This window comes from Talaromyces stipitatus, genomic scaffold, assembly GCF_000003125.1.
Source record: "Talaromyces stipitatus ATCC 10500 scf_1105507295541 genomic scaffold, whole genome shotgun sequence".
Taxonomy (NCBI): domain Eukaryota; kingdom Fungi; phylum Ascomycota; class Eurotiomycetes; order Eurotiales; family Trichocomaceae; genus Talaromyces; species Talaromyces stipitatus.
Window position 1 is genome coordinate 202,322 of NW_002990115.1, and position 14,663 is coordinate 216,984.

The 14,663-nt window shown below is 48.2% G+C and overlaps 6 protein-coding genes across 6 annotated transcripts; 4 read left to right on the forward strand and 2 right to left on the reverse strand.

Annotated features, from left to right (window-relative positions):
- Positions 1-14: 14 nt before the first annotated feature.
- Positions 15-2,833, reverse strand: TSTA_024040 (E3 ubiquitin-protein ligase PIB1, putative; the record flags this gene model as incomplete). Its single annotated transcript, XM_002479460.1, has 7 exons — positions 15-617; positions 677-823; positions 889-1,317; positions 1,363-2,091; positions 2,241-2,447; positions 2,485-2,549; positions 2,755-2,833. The coding sequence occupies 7 exons, from the start codon at positions 2,831-2,833 to the stop codon at positions 123-125; spliced, it is 2,151 nt and encodes a 716-aa protein (XP_002479505.1). The 3' UTR covers positions 15-122.
- A 1,342-nt stretch (positions 2,834-4,175) lies between these two features.
- TSTA_024050 (uncharacterized protein) lies at positions 4,176-4,586 on the forward strand (the record flags this gene model as incomplete). The annotated part of the gene is made up of 2 exons (XM_002479461.1): positions 4,176-4,378; positions 4,427-4,586. The coding sequence occupies 2 exons, from the start codon at positions 4,176-4,178 to the stop codon at positions 4,584-4,586; spliced, it is 363 nt and encodes a 120-aa protein (XP_002479506.1).
- A 380-nt stretch (positions 4,587-4,966) lies between these two features.
- TSTA_024060 (U2 auxiliary factor small subunit, putative) lies at positions 4,967-6,052 on the reverse strand. The gene is made up of 2 exons (XM_002479462.1): positions 5,620-6,052; positions 4,967-5,563 (listed from the first exon to the last, which is right to left on the reverse strand). Exons 1-2 carry the CDS (start codon positions 5,918-5,920, stop codon positions 5,235-5,237), a joined length of 630 nt encoding a protein of 209 aa, XP_002479507.1. The 5' UTR covers positions 5,921-6,052; the 3' UTR covers positions 4,967-5,234.
- A 571-nt stretch (positions 6,053-6,623) lies between these two features.
- Positions 6,624-8,732, forward strand: TSTA_024070 (acetamidase, putative; the record flags this gene model as incomplete). The annotated part of the gene is made up of 4 exons (XM_002479463.1): positions 6,624-6,664; positions 6,747-7,150; positions 7,209-7,679; positions 7,750-8,732. The coding sequence occupies 4 exons, from the start codon at positions 6,624-6,626 to the stop codon at positions 8,562-8,564; spliced, it is 1,731 nt and encodes a 576-aa protein (XP_002479508.1). The 3' UTR covers positions 8,565-8,732.
- A 558-nt stretch (positions 8,733-9,290) lies between these two features.
- Positions 9,291-11,664, forward strand: TSTA_024080 (uncharacterized protein). The gene is made up of 2 exons (XM_002479464.1): positions 9,291-9,876; positions 9,933-11,664. The coding sequence occupies exons 1-2, from the start codon at positions 9,760-9,762 to the stop codon at positions 11,238-11,240; spliced, it is 1,425 nt and encodes a 474-aa protein (XP_002479509.1). The 5' UTR covers positions 9,291-9,759; the 3' UTR covers positions 11,241-11,664.
- Positions 11,665-11,973: 309 nt separating this feature from the next.
- TSTA_024090 (MFS transporter Fmp42, putative) lies at positions 11,974-14,166 on the forward strand (the record flags this gene model as incomplete). Its single annotated transcript, XM_002479465.1, has 3 exons — positions 11,974-12,434; positions 12,489-12,651; positions 12,702-14,166. Exons 1-3 carry the CDS (start codon positions 11,999-12,001, stop codon positions 14,164-14,166), a joined length of 2,064 nt encoding a protein of 687 aa, XP_002479510.1. The 5' UTR covers positions 11,974-11,998.
- Positions 14,167-14,663: the final 497 nt, after the last annotated feature.

The window sequence follows — 14,663 nt, forward strand, 5'->3', positions numbered from 1 at the left end:
CAATGTCTCTATGCGAATGGATGGGTAAGGGTATCAAATCATCACAAGTATCAATGCCAATGCCGAAAATCGCGTGAGGCGAGCATGCTGAAGAAAGAGAAAGGGATCGCTAGCGACCAAATCTACGAAAACTTATGAACGGGGCATTCCTTCTTCCGTTCAAACCATCCCACGATGCACGATTTGTGAAATTTACATAAGCATTCCAACCGCGCTAATTTATCGCCAACTTCATATTCCTCCATGCAGATGGAACACTCCTGCGGAGTGCCATCTTCACTGAGACAATCCTTCTCGGTCGCCGTGAACGAGAGCATACGTAGAAGGTGTTGCGGTTGCGGTGAGCCTGCGCCAGGTGAAGACCCAGAAGATCTGGCAATACAATCGCGAATGTGCGCCTCTCGTTCATTTTCGTTGCCATCGCTTCCACGTGGAGGTAGCTGCGTGCTGCAGATCGGACAGATATCTCTTTCGTCTATCTGCGCTCGATGTGGAGGACGAGAAGCGCGGAAACGGTCAGGTTCTGCCATGGATTGCACCCTTCTCGGCCTAGTGCCTGAAAGGTCAGAAGGAGTATTCCTCGATTCGGTTTCCGCTCGGGGTCTATGCGATAGAAACTGTGTCTCTGTCAGTATATGTTTTCGTTAAAATATCGAGGAAGATGGGTCAAGCTTACAGAATGAGATTGCAGTCTAGCAGAGGACTGCTGTACCGGATGACTGAGACTCAGGGAGGAAGCATAGCGGGAAGAGCTAGGACGCTGACCAAAAGAAGGCTCGATAGGGGTAGCAGAAGAAGTCCGACGACCTAGAAAATCATCCAGCTGGAGAAACGGTCAGTAAATGTAAATTTGGCCACGTACAAGTGACAGTCAAATGAGAAACTTACTACCTGGTTCCGCTGATTGTTGTTGTCTTGCGCTTCTCGATTCGTGTCCCCTCGAGAACCGAAGATCTGGGCACCTGATAACGAGCGCCGCACCTGGTGAAAACGCTGGCTGATGGGAAATGCAGGCATCGTGGCGTTCCAGTCCTGGCCCGGGAAACTATCAAAACCAGCTCGAACAGTCGCATAGTTTACAGGTGGGTCAGGATTTGGATCTGGAACACAGGGATTACAAAGTCGCACTTCCTCTCCGCCCCCCAGTGCAGGGTTAGCAGGATAGTGCTCGGCGCGAGATCGACTTGGGAAGACAGTAGTGGTATCAAGTATATCGTCAGTTGTAAGATCGAAAATCGTCCGAGAAGAGTCACGTCTGTGGCGTGGAGAAGTCCCAGTTGTCAAATATTCAGCTGGTTCCGGTGGTCGAACGATATACTGTCGAGGAATAGTTATTCGATGTGGAGAGCATGCTGAACATACGACCCGTCCACACTTGCGACAGTGATGTTTTCGATACCAGAAGCTAAATTGTGTGTTACAGATAGGGCAATGCGTAACTTCCGAGTCTGGTTGCCAACGGGGCAATGTGTACTCCATATAATTCTGCTGATGTCGTTGATGCACCGTGGGCAGACTGCGACTATGCTGTCGGGACAACGGTGCAGTCGTCTGGTCACGAGCCGGGGGCGGAGAGGTAAGATCGATGGCATTTGCCCGCGAAGAACCCGGCATATCTGAAGACGTATAGTTGTTACGGCCATCTCCAGTAGGCAGCATCGGTAAAGGTCTATCTTGTTGCTGGACTCTATTATACGACAAAGAACTTGGCCCACTCAAGGTAGACGGCCGCCTGTGTAGTGTTGCGTCATCATTCGCGGTAGAGGTTAATCTTCTCTTGCGATCCATGCTCCCGGAATATGCCCTACTTCTCTCGTAGATGGTATCGGCATTGTCCGGCGAGCTGGAGGAAGATGGTGCAATTACCCTGGTATCACCGCTTAATACCGGAGAGCTGCTGCTCGAGCCGGCGAGTTCAGCAGAATATGAAGGGAAAGGAGCCAGCGGACTGGGCGGGGTATTATTCGATGACCGAGAGGACATGAACCGAGAATCCGAGTCTGTTAAAAGGATGCTTGAGGTGATAAGAGGTGATAAGAATGGAAGTGATGGGAGGTGCAGTCCCGCGGCGGATATTAATGCAATGATACACTAGGTAGTTCAGCTGGAACTGGTCCGACTTTGGGTCGTCAGGTCAATTCATCATCAGATATGCCAGCGTATATCAAATCGAGGGGAATCCGAAGAAGCTTATCGATGCGTGAGAAATGCAAGCTGAGTTCGATATAAATTCGCTGTACCTGGCGACCCCAGGTGGCGAGCAGATAAATGTTGTATTGGTCAGGATAGGCACGTGAGGAAGTGTTTAGAAGCGATGCGTCCGACGCAGCCGGAAGAGATATATGGACGAGATTGTTCGTTGAGATACCGAAATAGATAATTATCGTCAAGAACTCATCTCCGACAGAGTTGATCTTTGCTCGGTTCTGAGATGAGATGATGATTGTCTGTAGACAGCGTGCCAGCGCTCGGAAAGCCTCATACACCTTTGTTATCCTCGCGGGACTCGAGGGATATGAATCGTCTTGGTGCAGCGTTCTCGACAAGGACTAGAAAAGCGAGAATCCAAGATTAGCAGCCAGCAGTGAGGGAGACGAATGGTCGGAAGCCTCTTGATAGCCGCCTAGCATGAATCTAGAGTCAGAAGGGAGGTGAAGTCGCAATCAGCAAGGAAGGGAGCAGTTGACGCTAACTGGAAGTAGATCATGAGGGTTAGGGTAGTATATACGCCGTTGCAATTGTTTCACTCCAAACTGCGATGATAGTCAATGGTATATTTCAGCGGCCCTAAATCCAGATAGATTTCTCCTCCGGCAGCCTTACACCATAGCATTCCAATTCAACTTATCTCCATGGTAAGGATGACCCGTATACTTGGTTGGTTTTATCTCGTGTAGCGGTCATCAAGCTTCTTCAGTTCCTGTGCACGAAGGTATTCAAGTGCCATCCCAAGCCGGCCACTCTATCGACAATGATACGTACAAGGAATCAATATGGGGACCTATCTAGGTATATGGGTGACAGCTGGCTTGGCGACAAGAAGGGATGTGGCCCTATCGACTATTACGAACCATCTTCAGCCAACAAGGGATACGTATCTATCTTCTTACTGCTGCCCCTCCTCAGTGTCCGGTTTTTTTTTTATAAACTGCATCCGAATGAATAAATTTTACGTCTCCTCCGTGAACAACCGTCGTCAAATCCGGTCCTAATCGTTATCAGAGACAGTTCAGGCTGACGCATCAATAGTAGTGTATAAGTAGCAGAGACAGGATACCCCTGTTGAGACAATCCCTCGGCGGGCTCTCATGGAGAAGTAGTGGCATACCTCAGGTAAAATACCCGTGGATCTGGTATAATCTCACATGGGCGTCCAATATCAATCAACTCAGAAGATACAGCAGCTCCAGCCTATCGGTAAGTCCAAAACTTCGTGGCTGTAAGTTGTTCTGCGTGGGAGATGCGGTGAACTGGATTTCACAAAATTCCCGATCCAATCTCAATTTGCCTCGACTGGTCAGCAATATACGGTCGATCTGTCACCGTACAAGCAATAAGTCAGTGCACCTCTATCTGTGGCATCAAAACTGCACCACGTCCTATCAATTCAGTAACAATCTGGCTGGTTGATGTTCATAAGAGGACGCAGGTTGCTTAATTGGCTGCTATTAATGGAGTGCGAAAAATATCATTGGCCCCTTGCGAGATAAGTAACATTCCATCCCTCTATTCGCAAAGGACCGGAGCAAGACTCGTATGGGGTGTGGGTCGACGTAGCGTATAGAGTCACATCAGCTTTATTTGTTGTTTATCCTAGAAAGGAAGTCAGTTTACTTACTGGTATGAAGGTACTTGTCCGTGCTTATCCTTCATCTGTTGGTTCATCCATGCAAGATAGCTATTCTTTGCCACAAGTCTCTGTCTTGACTATCACTCTTTCTTTCTCCGCCCGACGAAGATCATATCCACTTATCTCTTCGAATACTTCTCCAGACTTTCTGACTGATCTTGACACCTCGGAGCACACGCCTGGGACGAAGTTCTTGTCATCGTGGCAGCCGACGACTATCATCACCCTCAGACAACTGTCGAAAAACGCGGACAGCCAGCGGAGCCGAACAGGTCTCCTCTACTCTAAATTCAGCCTTCCCGTACATCTTCACATGAATAGCAACATGCAACAATCGAACCTGAGCCAGGTGTCCTTCCCTGGCCGAGAACCAGACTCTCCAGTGACATTGACCAATCTCACTATCACCAACTCCATCAAAAGCGACGTGTCCCTTGTCAAAGACCCAGAATTCTGGCGGCGTTTCTCCGTGGCTATTCATCAAGATGAAGAACAAGCCCGACAACCGGAGCGCGAAAAGACCGAAGGGTAAGCTCAGTTTGTGCTTGGGTCATGAATCTTTGCTGACTGTCGCAGCGAATCGTGGCTCGCGCGTCAGCGTAAAAAGAATCGCCGCTCGAAAATCTGCGGTTTCCTTATTGCTTTCATAATTGCGCTGATTGCTTGTGGAGCCGGTATTGGCATTTGGCTGCTGAGCAAAAACGGCTGGTTTAAAAAGGGAACGCACACCACTTGATCTCGAGGCTCAGGGGTCATCTCTTTGGTTTGACGTGTTATGAAAGTTGATGTGTCTCATTTCATTATATGTTTGCCCCTTCATCGACGAAGGATGGTTGGGTGGTTCTTGCCTCATTCGCTATTTTTGCTCACGGTTTTCCGTAGTTTCATTGACGCGACGGTGCTGGGAACGGCGTGTTTGGCAGGCGTTCGCTCTGTTGGTGATGAAAATGGACTGGAATAGGGACGGAGTTAGAGCGCTGATGGAGTTTGCTTTTCAAAGAGGGCAACCCTCGCTCTGTTTGCTGTATATAGGAGATGGGTTGTTTTCGCTGTACATAAGCTGCGTGCCTGAGGAAGGTCCCATGCACATACTATTTAATGCTGCTACTGCATAATGACTAATGGTTGACTGCCTGGGGCAACTGGACATTAGCTATCGCGCACTAGTAATGTACAAAAATGTGATAATAATAACTGGTGCCAGATTGAAATGGCTTACAACAAGCATCAGAAAAGCCCGACCGTATCAAACCCTTGAACGCCACGCTTCGCATCTATAGCGAATTTTATTGAGAATCCAACCCTGCTTTGTAAGACGAGTAGAAAAGGTACACATTGCGTGTTCTGCATCCGAAGAACATTGTCACCTCAACACGCATCACCATCAATACCTCCGACGAGTTGGCTCGGGACTAGGACTCCTGCTCACGCTACGCTCGTCCCGGCCCCGTTCCTTCAACCATTTCTTCGTGGCGAGGTCCAGTTCTCGTTGCAGTTCTGGTGTCGGTTCTTTGCGATGAATGAAATTGCAGAAACCACCTCGAACACATCCTTCGCCGCTGTTTAACCGACAACAAGCTTCTCGGAAATCGGTAACGGGTGATAATTCGCAGTACACGGGTCGCGCGGCATACCATCTGGAGTTGAGGGCGTCGCATGCTGCTTGAGCAGAGTCTTCGTATTTGAAACGGGCGTAGACGTTGCCAATCAAATCTAATGAGACGGATGTTAATATTTAAAAAACAAAAAGAATACAGGCAAAAACTTACGGTCATTGTTATTATCGCAGACAACAATCTCCTCAATCTCACCATATTTGCACATCTCGCACCAGATGTCCTCGTAGAAAGCGTCAAAGTGGTTCTGGATCTGGCTTGGATTCATCTTATTCTTCGGGTCGTATGCAGGGTTCTGGTAGAGATTGGGCAATAAGATGGTCTGCGAGTATGAAGGCTTGACATGTTTTCGCGAGCAGCGATCGCCGTGGCGACAAGCTCCGATTTTGTAGTAGAAGGAGCAGTTGACTTTGTCTTGCTCGGTACCGAAAATCGAGGCAAGATAGTTGGCCATGTTGTGTGAATTGAAGTATCGTGTGTCAATCAAGAATATTCTTCGCTCGAAATGAGAATTTAAGCGTGATTATATCGTGTAGCGCTTCCCAAGTAGAGGTTATGTTGTCAGGTAATTCATGATAATCTCACTTTTCGATGTCGTGAAGTGTTCAAGTCCGCGGGTGGCGGATAAATTAGACTAATCGGGTCTAGTGGATTCTAGAATTATCGGACAGTTAGTTTCTTCTCGACAGCCATTATACTGCAATTTCTCAACCATTATCGTGTTTCTATCTTAGGACTGTTTCATTTTATATGGAGTGGTCTCAGATTTATGATTTATCTTGCTTATCGGAAACCTTGAAAGTGTCAATGTTTTCCTCGCAGACCGATCAGCCAATGTATATCCATGAAACCTTGGAAGTGCTGCAAAAATATATCTCCATATTCAACTCCACTACGTTTATCCAGATGTCATAGCATACTTCCTAGACCATATGTCCAGTATAAGTACCTATTCAAGAAGCGTCCTTATCTGAACCTAGGTAGAGCTCCATAGATAAGCCGTCGTCGCTTATCAGCGGAGGCAAGCGGCAGCTTCGCAGTAGAATAAGTGACCTTCCCCGCATTCTACCTAGATATTTATCTCTCGATCATGTCACTCGTCTCCAATTCTTCTCCTAATAAATCCCTGTACTCTATCAACCGGACATGAAGACAAGATGCTACCTACCTTTGATTATTTCCAGTATATAAAGATCCGGTAAGTCATCGCCATCCTCTGCATAATGGCCAATGAGCATGCAGGATCCGCCGAGTAGATAGCTTTAAGCTAACGACCATAGAAACGCGAAACGTCGTGAACGTGATGCGCGATTTTCCTCGCTCAGTCCTGACTACCACACGCCATTTTCTGCAGCAGACAAAGCTATTATCAATAAGCCCATCGAGGAGCTTGTCGGCGATGTCCAGAATGGAACGGTCTCGCCTGTCGACGTGATTCGCACCTACGGCAAGGTCGCTGTCAAGGCCCAGGAGAAGACCAATTGCATTACTGAGCTTCTTCTACCTGAAGCTGAACAATGGGCAACTTCCGAAGTCAATCTCAAAGGTCCTCTTGCTGGTATTCCGGTGTCTTTGAAGGATTCTATCCAGGTCAAGGGATTCGACACAACGGTTGGATATGCTCGCAAGGCATTCAATCCCAGCAAGGAAGATGGGGTTATTGTTAAGCTTTTGAAAGACGCTGGTAAGTATTCCCGTACACCGTCTATTCGGGTCGACTGTTGGTCTAACATGTCTCTCAGGAGCGGTTCCTTATGTCAAGACTGCGCTCCCAATGACTCTACTTAGTTTCGAGTCCGCAAATGGACTTTGGGGAACTTGTCGAAATCCTCATGTCCCAGAATACTCACCAGGCGGTTCAACTGGTGGAGAGGGTGCCTTGCTTGCCCTCGGCGGACGCATCGGTATCGGTTCAGACGTCGCAGGTAGTGTGCGGGCACCCGCTGCATGGAGTGGAATATACTCGCTACGTTGCAGTACTGGTCGTTGGCCAAAGACTGGCGTTGATACAAGTATGCCTGGGCAAGAGGGCGTTCCCAGCGTCTTCAGTCCAATGGCACGTACATTGAACGATCTGACCTACTTTACGAAAAGTATCATTGGTATGCAGCCATGGAAGTATGATTATACAGTTCATCCTATTCCTTGGAGAGACGATGAGAAGAAACAGGCCAGTAGCAAGCAGCTACGTATAGGTCTTTTGAAATCGGATGGTGAGGGTCCCCCGTTCCCGTCATATCATCGTCTTCTTATAGGATGTCCTCTCTGATGTTTCGTGATTAGGCGTCATTCCCCCAACACCCGCCATCGTGCGTGCTATTGACACGACTGTTGAAGCACTCACTGCGGCTGGACATACCGTGGTGGAAGTTACACCTCCAGAAACAGCCGATCCTTTCACTGGGTTTGATCTGGGTTCTCAGCTCCTCAACTCTGATGGCTGCGTGACCTTCAACTCTTTCAGGTATTCATTCGAGCCTACGGATCCCGGAGCCGCTCAGCTAAGCCGGGTCGCATATCTTCCTCGTGTGCTTCGATACCTCTATTATTTGTACGTGCGATATATCAAGCGCGACGTGAAGTGGGCCACAGTCATTCGAGGATTCGGCCCTAAGAGCGCAGCAGAACTGTGGCAGATTACGGCTAAGCGTGAGGTGTTCCGCAGAACATGGCACTCATGGTGGGATTCTGAGCCTCAACAATATGACTTCATCCTGTGTCCTGCCAACGCCACTCCCGCCCTTCCCCATGGTGCAATGCACGATGCTGTTTCATCGTGCGGATATACGTTCCTGTGGAACCTGCTCGATTATTGCGCTGGTATTATTCCTGTTAGCCACGTCGACCCGAAGCTGGATGCTTTGCCCTACACAGGCAAAGGAGGTTACAAGAGTGCATTGAAGGCCCTAGGTCACAACCATGCTATGGCTCGTGGTGCTTGGATGCATTATGATGCTCAGAAAATGGCCGGACTCCCTACTGCCGTGCAAGTGGTAGGACGTCGATGGGAAGAAGAGAAAGTCCTGGGGTATATGGCTGCAGTTGAGAATGCTCTGGAAAATGCGGGGAATAGATATACCCTTCTAGATGTGGATTAAGCTGTAGTTTGCGAATCAAAGCATCGCTCATTCTTGTTTCGTGGTATGGGAGTTGATCATGTTGTTATGGTTCATGTATGATGAGCTAAGCTGCATGAGTTGTACAAGTACCGGGTACACCGCCACTGTTGGTCACCAACACGAATATCGATATACGAACGAAGTCACAAATGACGGCGCAACTGCAGTACTGTTGTAGAATGACGTCGGCTAAGTACTTAGCCTCCATGATGGGTCGATACTTGCATCTAGATCTGTACATAGTGTAGATATTTGTGGAGCGTGTATAGCCTCAACAACGAGAGTCGGGTGGAAGCGGGGAGGTCTCGTCAGCATGCATGATCTGACAATTAATAATTGTTGACATGACCTGTTCTCTCTTAAGTTGTCGCGGATCAGATAGGAAGATAATAGTTCGGATATTTTCTTCTTTTCTTCGTTTCTATACGTAAGTGGGAGGAAAGCAAAAGTGTAAATATCCATGTGATAGTGGCATGCTACACCGCTCTATCACTGGTCAGCTGACGGACAACCGCCAGAGCCGCTTGGAATAATAAATTACACACAGACAGTGGAGAGCGGCCCGTGATCCGTACTTACAGTACCACACTATGCACCAGCCAATCATAGCGCTCTGTTGCTGTATTGCCGATACAATCTGAGAGGGTCATTCTATCGTGGGGCATGATACACCATGCCGATCAATCTGGTATCTTGTTTCCTTCTGGAATTAGATCTTTGATTTCTGTTCTTCTTCTTCGTCTTTCATTGTCTCTGATATCGGTTTATTTTTCTGTTCACTAAGTTCTAGGCTACAACAGCTGACAGAAGTGGATGCCTTCGGTCTCGGTTCGCAACGATCCCCCGAAGACCCGTCCGGCTGTGCCTGACTAGTTCATGCTTTGTCAGTTATTTATATAGGCGCAGTCACAATCGGAATCTCAATAGAGGTCGCATTTGCATTTGCGTATTCTTTCTTTCAATTTCTTCTATTTTCTCTCGACCACTTCATCGTCTTTCGACCTCGGTTAGTACAATACACATCGACTCCGGTTCTCTGCGCTTTACGATATATAGCGAGATATCTGCACCAACGAATGAAGGACACCGACCACCTTTCACATTCACCACTATACGTCTCAGGACTTTGTCCGAGGGCCTGCTGTAGTATATGTAGGCTCGCTAGTCCTTAGTCATGGAGAACCACAACAACTCGGGAGAAAATGGAAATTACTGGGGGACTCTGATCAATGCTGATAAAAGCCCCGCTCCTCTGCTCGAGGAACTCTGTATCGGGCTGGCGCAGTTGATGGTAGGACCGTCACATATCTGTCACTTGCACGCTCAAGCTAATGGAAAATGATTCAGGTCAAACTTGACGGCGGCTGCGGTTCAACGGATCTCACCCCGGATAAGGTCGCTCGATTTTATCGTGAAGTGGGCGGCAATTACGACACCCTTTTTCTCGAGACAAAGGGATCTGCGCTGTCCTTCATCTACCAGTCGCTTGGCTGTTTTCATACCCTGCAGCCCACGACAAACCCGTTTGAACCGCCTTCGATACCGGCTCTATTGCCAACGGGCTTTGTTCGATGGTTGGTAATTAACCTGCTGTTATGTCCAGATGAGCATGCACAATATCTGCAAGAAGCTGTCAGTCGATGGGATGTGCCGAACCCAAAGGGCGGCACCTTTCCAAAAGTCATCCCTCGAGAAGCCTTCCCAGAAGCACCCGACAAAGATATGTGTGAGTGGCACGAAAATGTGAGCCAAAGACTTCAACAGGACCATGCAGGCCACCATTCATTCCGCCGAAGCCCACCCCCAGAGTTTGTCCGTTATTACTCAGCGTCAACCAGCGCACGCAATTATCGCCATCCTTTCTATGACAGATCTCATCAGTTCCATGACGGCAACCCAGCACCAAAGTCGCGAAACTTCAGTGATCACGCAGAGGACATTCGGTATCATCGAAGACGTCACAGCCCAGACAGCAGAGAATATCGTTCGCGAATGTTTGGTATTGATCCAGATGTCCACTCGAATTCTCGGACGAGTTCTCGAAACCCATCACCACGACAGACAACCTCGGCAACTGGAGTCCCCATGCGGTCAAAAACCACAAGCGCTCGTAGTCGGGATATCGCCTCGGAGCGTCTGGCTTCTCACTATAAACACCGACCGAGGAATTCGTCTGACTCTTCGAATAACGACGATGATCTATTACCACCACGACGACATGCGTCAATTGATGACCACCGACATGGGCGTTCCACTCATTTGTCTCCAGCTCGTCCGTCGAGACCGCCACGGCGTCATTCGCATGATGCGACTTCGCCCGTGGCAGAGGATTCAGACACATCAACGGATGATAGGTCGTACCGATATCACCGCGATATAGCTCCCAAGACAAAGTTTCGCGAACACATATTTGACGCGCCTCGCCCTAGTCAAAAGGCTAGCCAGCCATTGCCGTACGAAATAAACCCTAATGTACCCAATACACCGCGCGTCCACGTCAAGTACGAAGGATCACCAACAGAATATCGCACATCAAAACGTGAAAGAGGATCAAGCGGTTCTGATCGGACGCGTTCGTCGAGTGACGGTAGCGGTGGTGAAGCGAACTGGAAATATAGCTCGCATCGTGCTGGAGGAGCAAAAGTTCCTTATTGATAATCAGCCACTCTGACATTTGAAAGCATATCTACTCAGCTTATCTCGAGCAGATACCGCGTATCTCTGGATCGTTATCTTGGACGACTCCACTCACATTTTCATCTCACGATTTGTCTTAAAGCCTTTGATTGCATGATTTGTTGTGAGCGTGTCAATTTTCTTGTATGTATGCATATACATATACAATCTGAATGTAACACAATCGAGACGAGTCTTGAAATAGTGAAGATATTTCCAAGAAATACTAGGTCCCAAGAAGAAAATGATTTCATGCTGACAATTCCGGCCGGTGGGTCAGTCAAGAAGCCACTCCCCGCTTTCCCTGCCGCTACAAAATCCGACGATAAGAACTTGACAGTCCAAGCTTCCTTCTTTCCAGCCTTTCAATCATTCATCTTCTCGCTACTCTCTCTCTCTTATTCTTTGGCTATTTTCGAACCTTCTTGATTGAGCTGTATTGCTGCACTTCAGCATACCGTCTGCATCGTACTCGATCTAGCATCCGCGCCGACAGCTCTATCACATCGCGGAGTGTCTACAGCTTCGTTGTATAGGCAGAAGCTCCTCAATCACACCATCATCCCCCAGGTTACAGCCATCCTTAAATGGTAACATATATAGCCACTACAGGTTCATCATGATTGTGTGAATTTTCTTCTTGTTTATATGTTATATATATATCGATTTCGCATACAGAAACAAACGCTCCTTTAACTTCGACCTGGCAACGTGTACCTTGAGTATCAACCTCCATCATGTCTCTAGGCCGTGTCTCATACCTAGAGTCGTGGGAACATCATCCACCACCATTCATTCGGCGACAACCTAGTTTTAATGATGCCGCATCAGGTGACGGGGAAACCATCAGTCGACATTCCCGCGCACAAAGCCCCGACACAGCTTTTTTACATTCTTCGTTACCGTCGAGCTTCTCCAATAGAGCTGTGCGCCACAGATTGAGCTTCAACCCCGTTGTAGGAAGAGGATGGGCCCATAGTTCTGCAGCCGAACCAGATGAAGAGCACAGACCGCTGTTTCGGTCTGATGTCAGCCCTGACTTGACGGTTAGGGATGGAGTTTCGGCGAGACTCGCAGAAGAAGGAGTTGCAGTAGAGGACGTATTTCGGGATCCAAAGTGGGATACTGCAGTGACAACCCCGGCTTTTGAAGTGAGCAGTGGAAAGAGAATATGTAGGTATATGTATTCCTTGGAGCATATTTCGGTGCTAATTACGTGATTTACAGTACAGGTGGCAGTAGCAGTTACTTATTGCTTGCTTGCTGCCGGTCCAGTGTTTGGTTTCGCGGCCATCAAACCAGTATTTATACGGGAAGGTGTTTACCGAAATCGATGTACTAGTGAGGAACTAGAACATGGATTTGGGCTATGTTATGGGCAAGAGACTCGGTAAGCAGTATTCAATCCTGTCTCTACGGCCTTGAATCTAACCGGATCAGACTCAATTTGATGTTCACCATCGCGGCAGTTGCGACGAATATTTGCGCCTTGCCGGTAGGCACATTGCTCGATACTTACGGCCCCAGAGTCAGCGGAATTATAGGAAGCGTCCTCATAGCTATCGGTGCTCTTTTATTGGCAATCGCCTCCAGAATCCATTTCGATGCCTATATTCCCGGATATCTTTTTCTCGCATTGGGCGGTCCTTTTGTGTTCATCTCGTCTTTCCAGCTGTCGAATGCCTTCCCTTCACGTTCCGGCTTAATTTTGTCACTTTTGACTGGCGCATTCGACGCGTCGAGCGCTCTGTTTCTGATTTTCCGACTTATCAATGAGAAAACTGATGGCATGTTTACCGTTCAGAAGTTCTTTACAATTTATTTGATTGTCCCGGTATTCATTCTACTCGCTGAATTGTTCATTATGCCAGGCACTTCTTACAAGACTGCTGGCGAGCTCGTTCTCCAAGCAGAACAAGCCATTGTTGCGGAAGCCAATGACACTGTTGATGAGTCCCTACCGGAGCCGGACGAGGCTGAGAGGCAGCGTGAAGACCGCCGGGCTCAACGACAGGATATTGTTAATAACATACAAGGTCTCCTTGAGGGCTCCAACGATCGGAAGATTGATGACGTGATTTTCCGCGAGGCTGTACCGGAAGCAGCTAATCACCAAATTCAGGAACCTGTTCAGAAACCCGATACTCGATCTCCAGTATCAAGCGACAACAAACACAGGTCAGGGGGTGTTTGGGGCGCTATGCACGGAGCGTCAGCTCTTCAGCAGATCCGCAGTCCCTGGTTCATCCTTATCACTGTGTTTACGGTGCTGCAAATGCTGCGCATCAACTACTTCGTCGCAACAGTTCGGTCTCAATATGACTATCTCCTTGGCTCGCCAGAACTAGCTAAGCAGCTAAATGAGTTCTTTGACCTTGCGCTCCCGGTAGGAGGGCTCATTGCCATCCCGTTTATTGGCACTGTTCTTGACACTGCCAGCACCGCAATGGTTCTTTTCGCTTTGGTTAGCACGTCCACCATTATTGGTATTCTTGGTTGTATTCCCGGCAATACTGGCTTCGGATATGCCAATGTCATTCTGTTTGTAGCTTATCGTCCGTTTTACTACACTGCGGTCTCAGACTATGTAGCGAAGGTGTTTGGGTTCCAGACCTTTGGCAAAGTATACGGACTGGTAATTGCTCTTGCCGGTATTTGTAACTTTCTGCAGACGGGCCTTGATGCGTTGACTTTTAAGGTCTTTCATCGTAACCCTACGCCGGCAAATATTATCCTGACCGTTGCGGTTGCTGTTGTCGGCTTCTTCCTGGTGACTTATGTTTCTTCCAAGGCTCGCGCTTTGGCACATGCACACTCGCAAACTGACGGAACTGGGGAAGAGCAAGCGTTGATATCGGAGGATCAGAGTGGAGGTCAGAACGGGGGTTCGTACGGAACGGTTTGATTTGAGCGGGTCCTGCATTTTGCTTTGGCGATCTGTATATCATTTGTAGCTAGTTAGTAGATATCTCCATGCATTGAGGTTGATGCTATACTCACCTAAATAGTGTAAATATTCTCACGGATCCGGCTGATCAATCGGTGCCTTATCGTCTGATCGTACTACGCACGTGTTGTCCGTAATCTCTTCCGTCTTGTCAGTCTCATGCATAATCACCCTCTATTGTTAGGGGAATCGTAGGATAGTATAGGCGTCGAGTCTGGTGCTGAGGCCGTAACAGACTGAATAAGGGGTGATCGTAGGCCAACCTTTCGTACTTTTGACAGAAGTAGAATGATTTCCTAATGAAGTATCAGGTCGTAGGAACTAGCCTGAATTAATGAGGTGCTTGTAGGGTCGTGCCTATCGACAACCCCCTTCACGCGCTTTTGCCCTGGTACCCCCAGTTCTGATTCAAAGTCATCCAACTATCGACATACTTTCAACTTTTCGACCTCCCC

Coding starts and splice junctions, on each gene's coding strand:
- TSTA_024060 (XM_002479462.1), bottom strand. CDS start 5,920: ATGGCCAACTATCTTGCCTCGATTTTCGGTACCGAGCAAGACAAAGTC. Junction 5,564..5,619: donor CTGCGATAATAACAATGACC/GTAAGTTTTTGC, acceptor CCGTCTCATTAG/ATTTGATTGGCAACGTCTAC.
- TSTA_024080 (XM_002479464.1), top strand. CDS start 9,760: ATGGAGAACCACAACAACTCGGGAGAAAATGGAAATTACTGGGGGACT. Junction 9,877..9,932: donor TCGGGCTGGCGCAGTTGATG/GTAGGACCGTCA, acceptor AAAATGATTCAG/GTCAAACTTGACGGCGGCTG.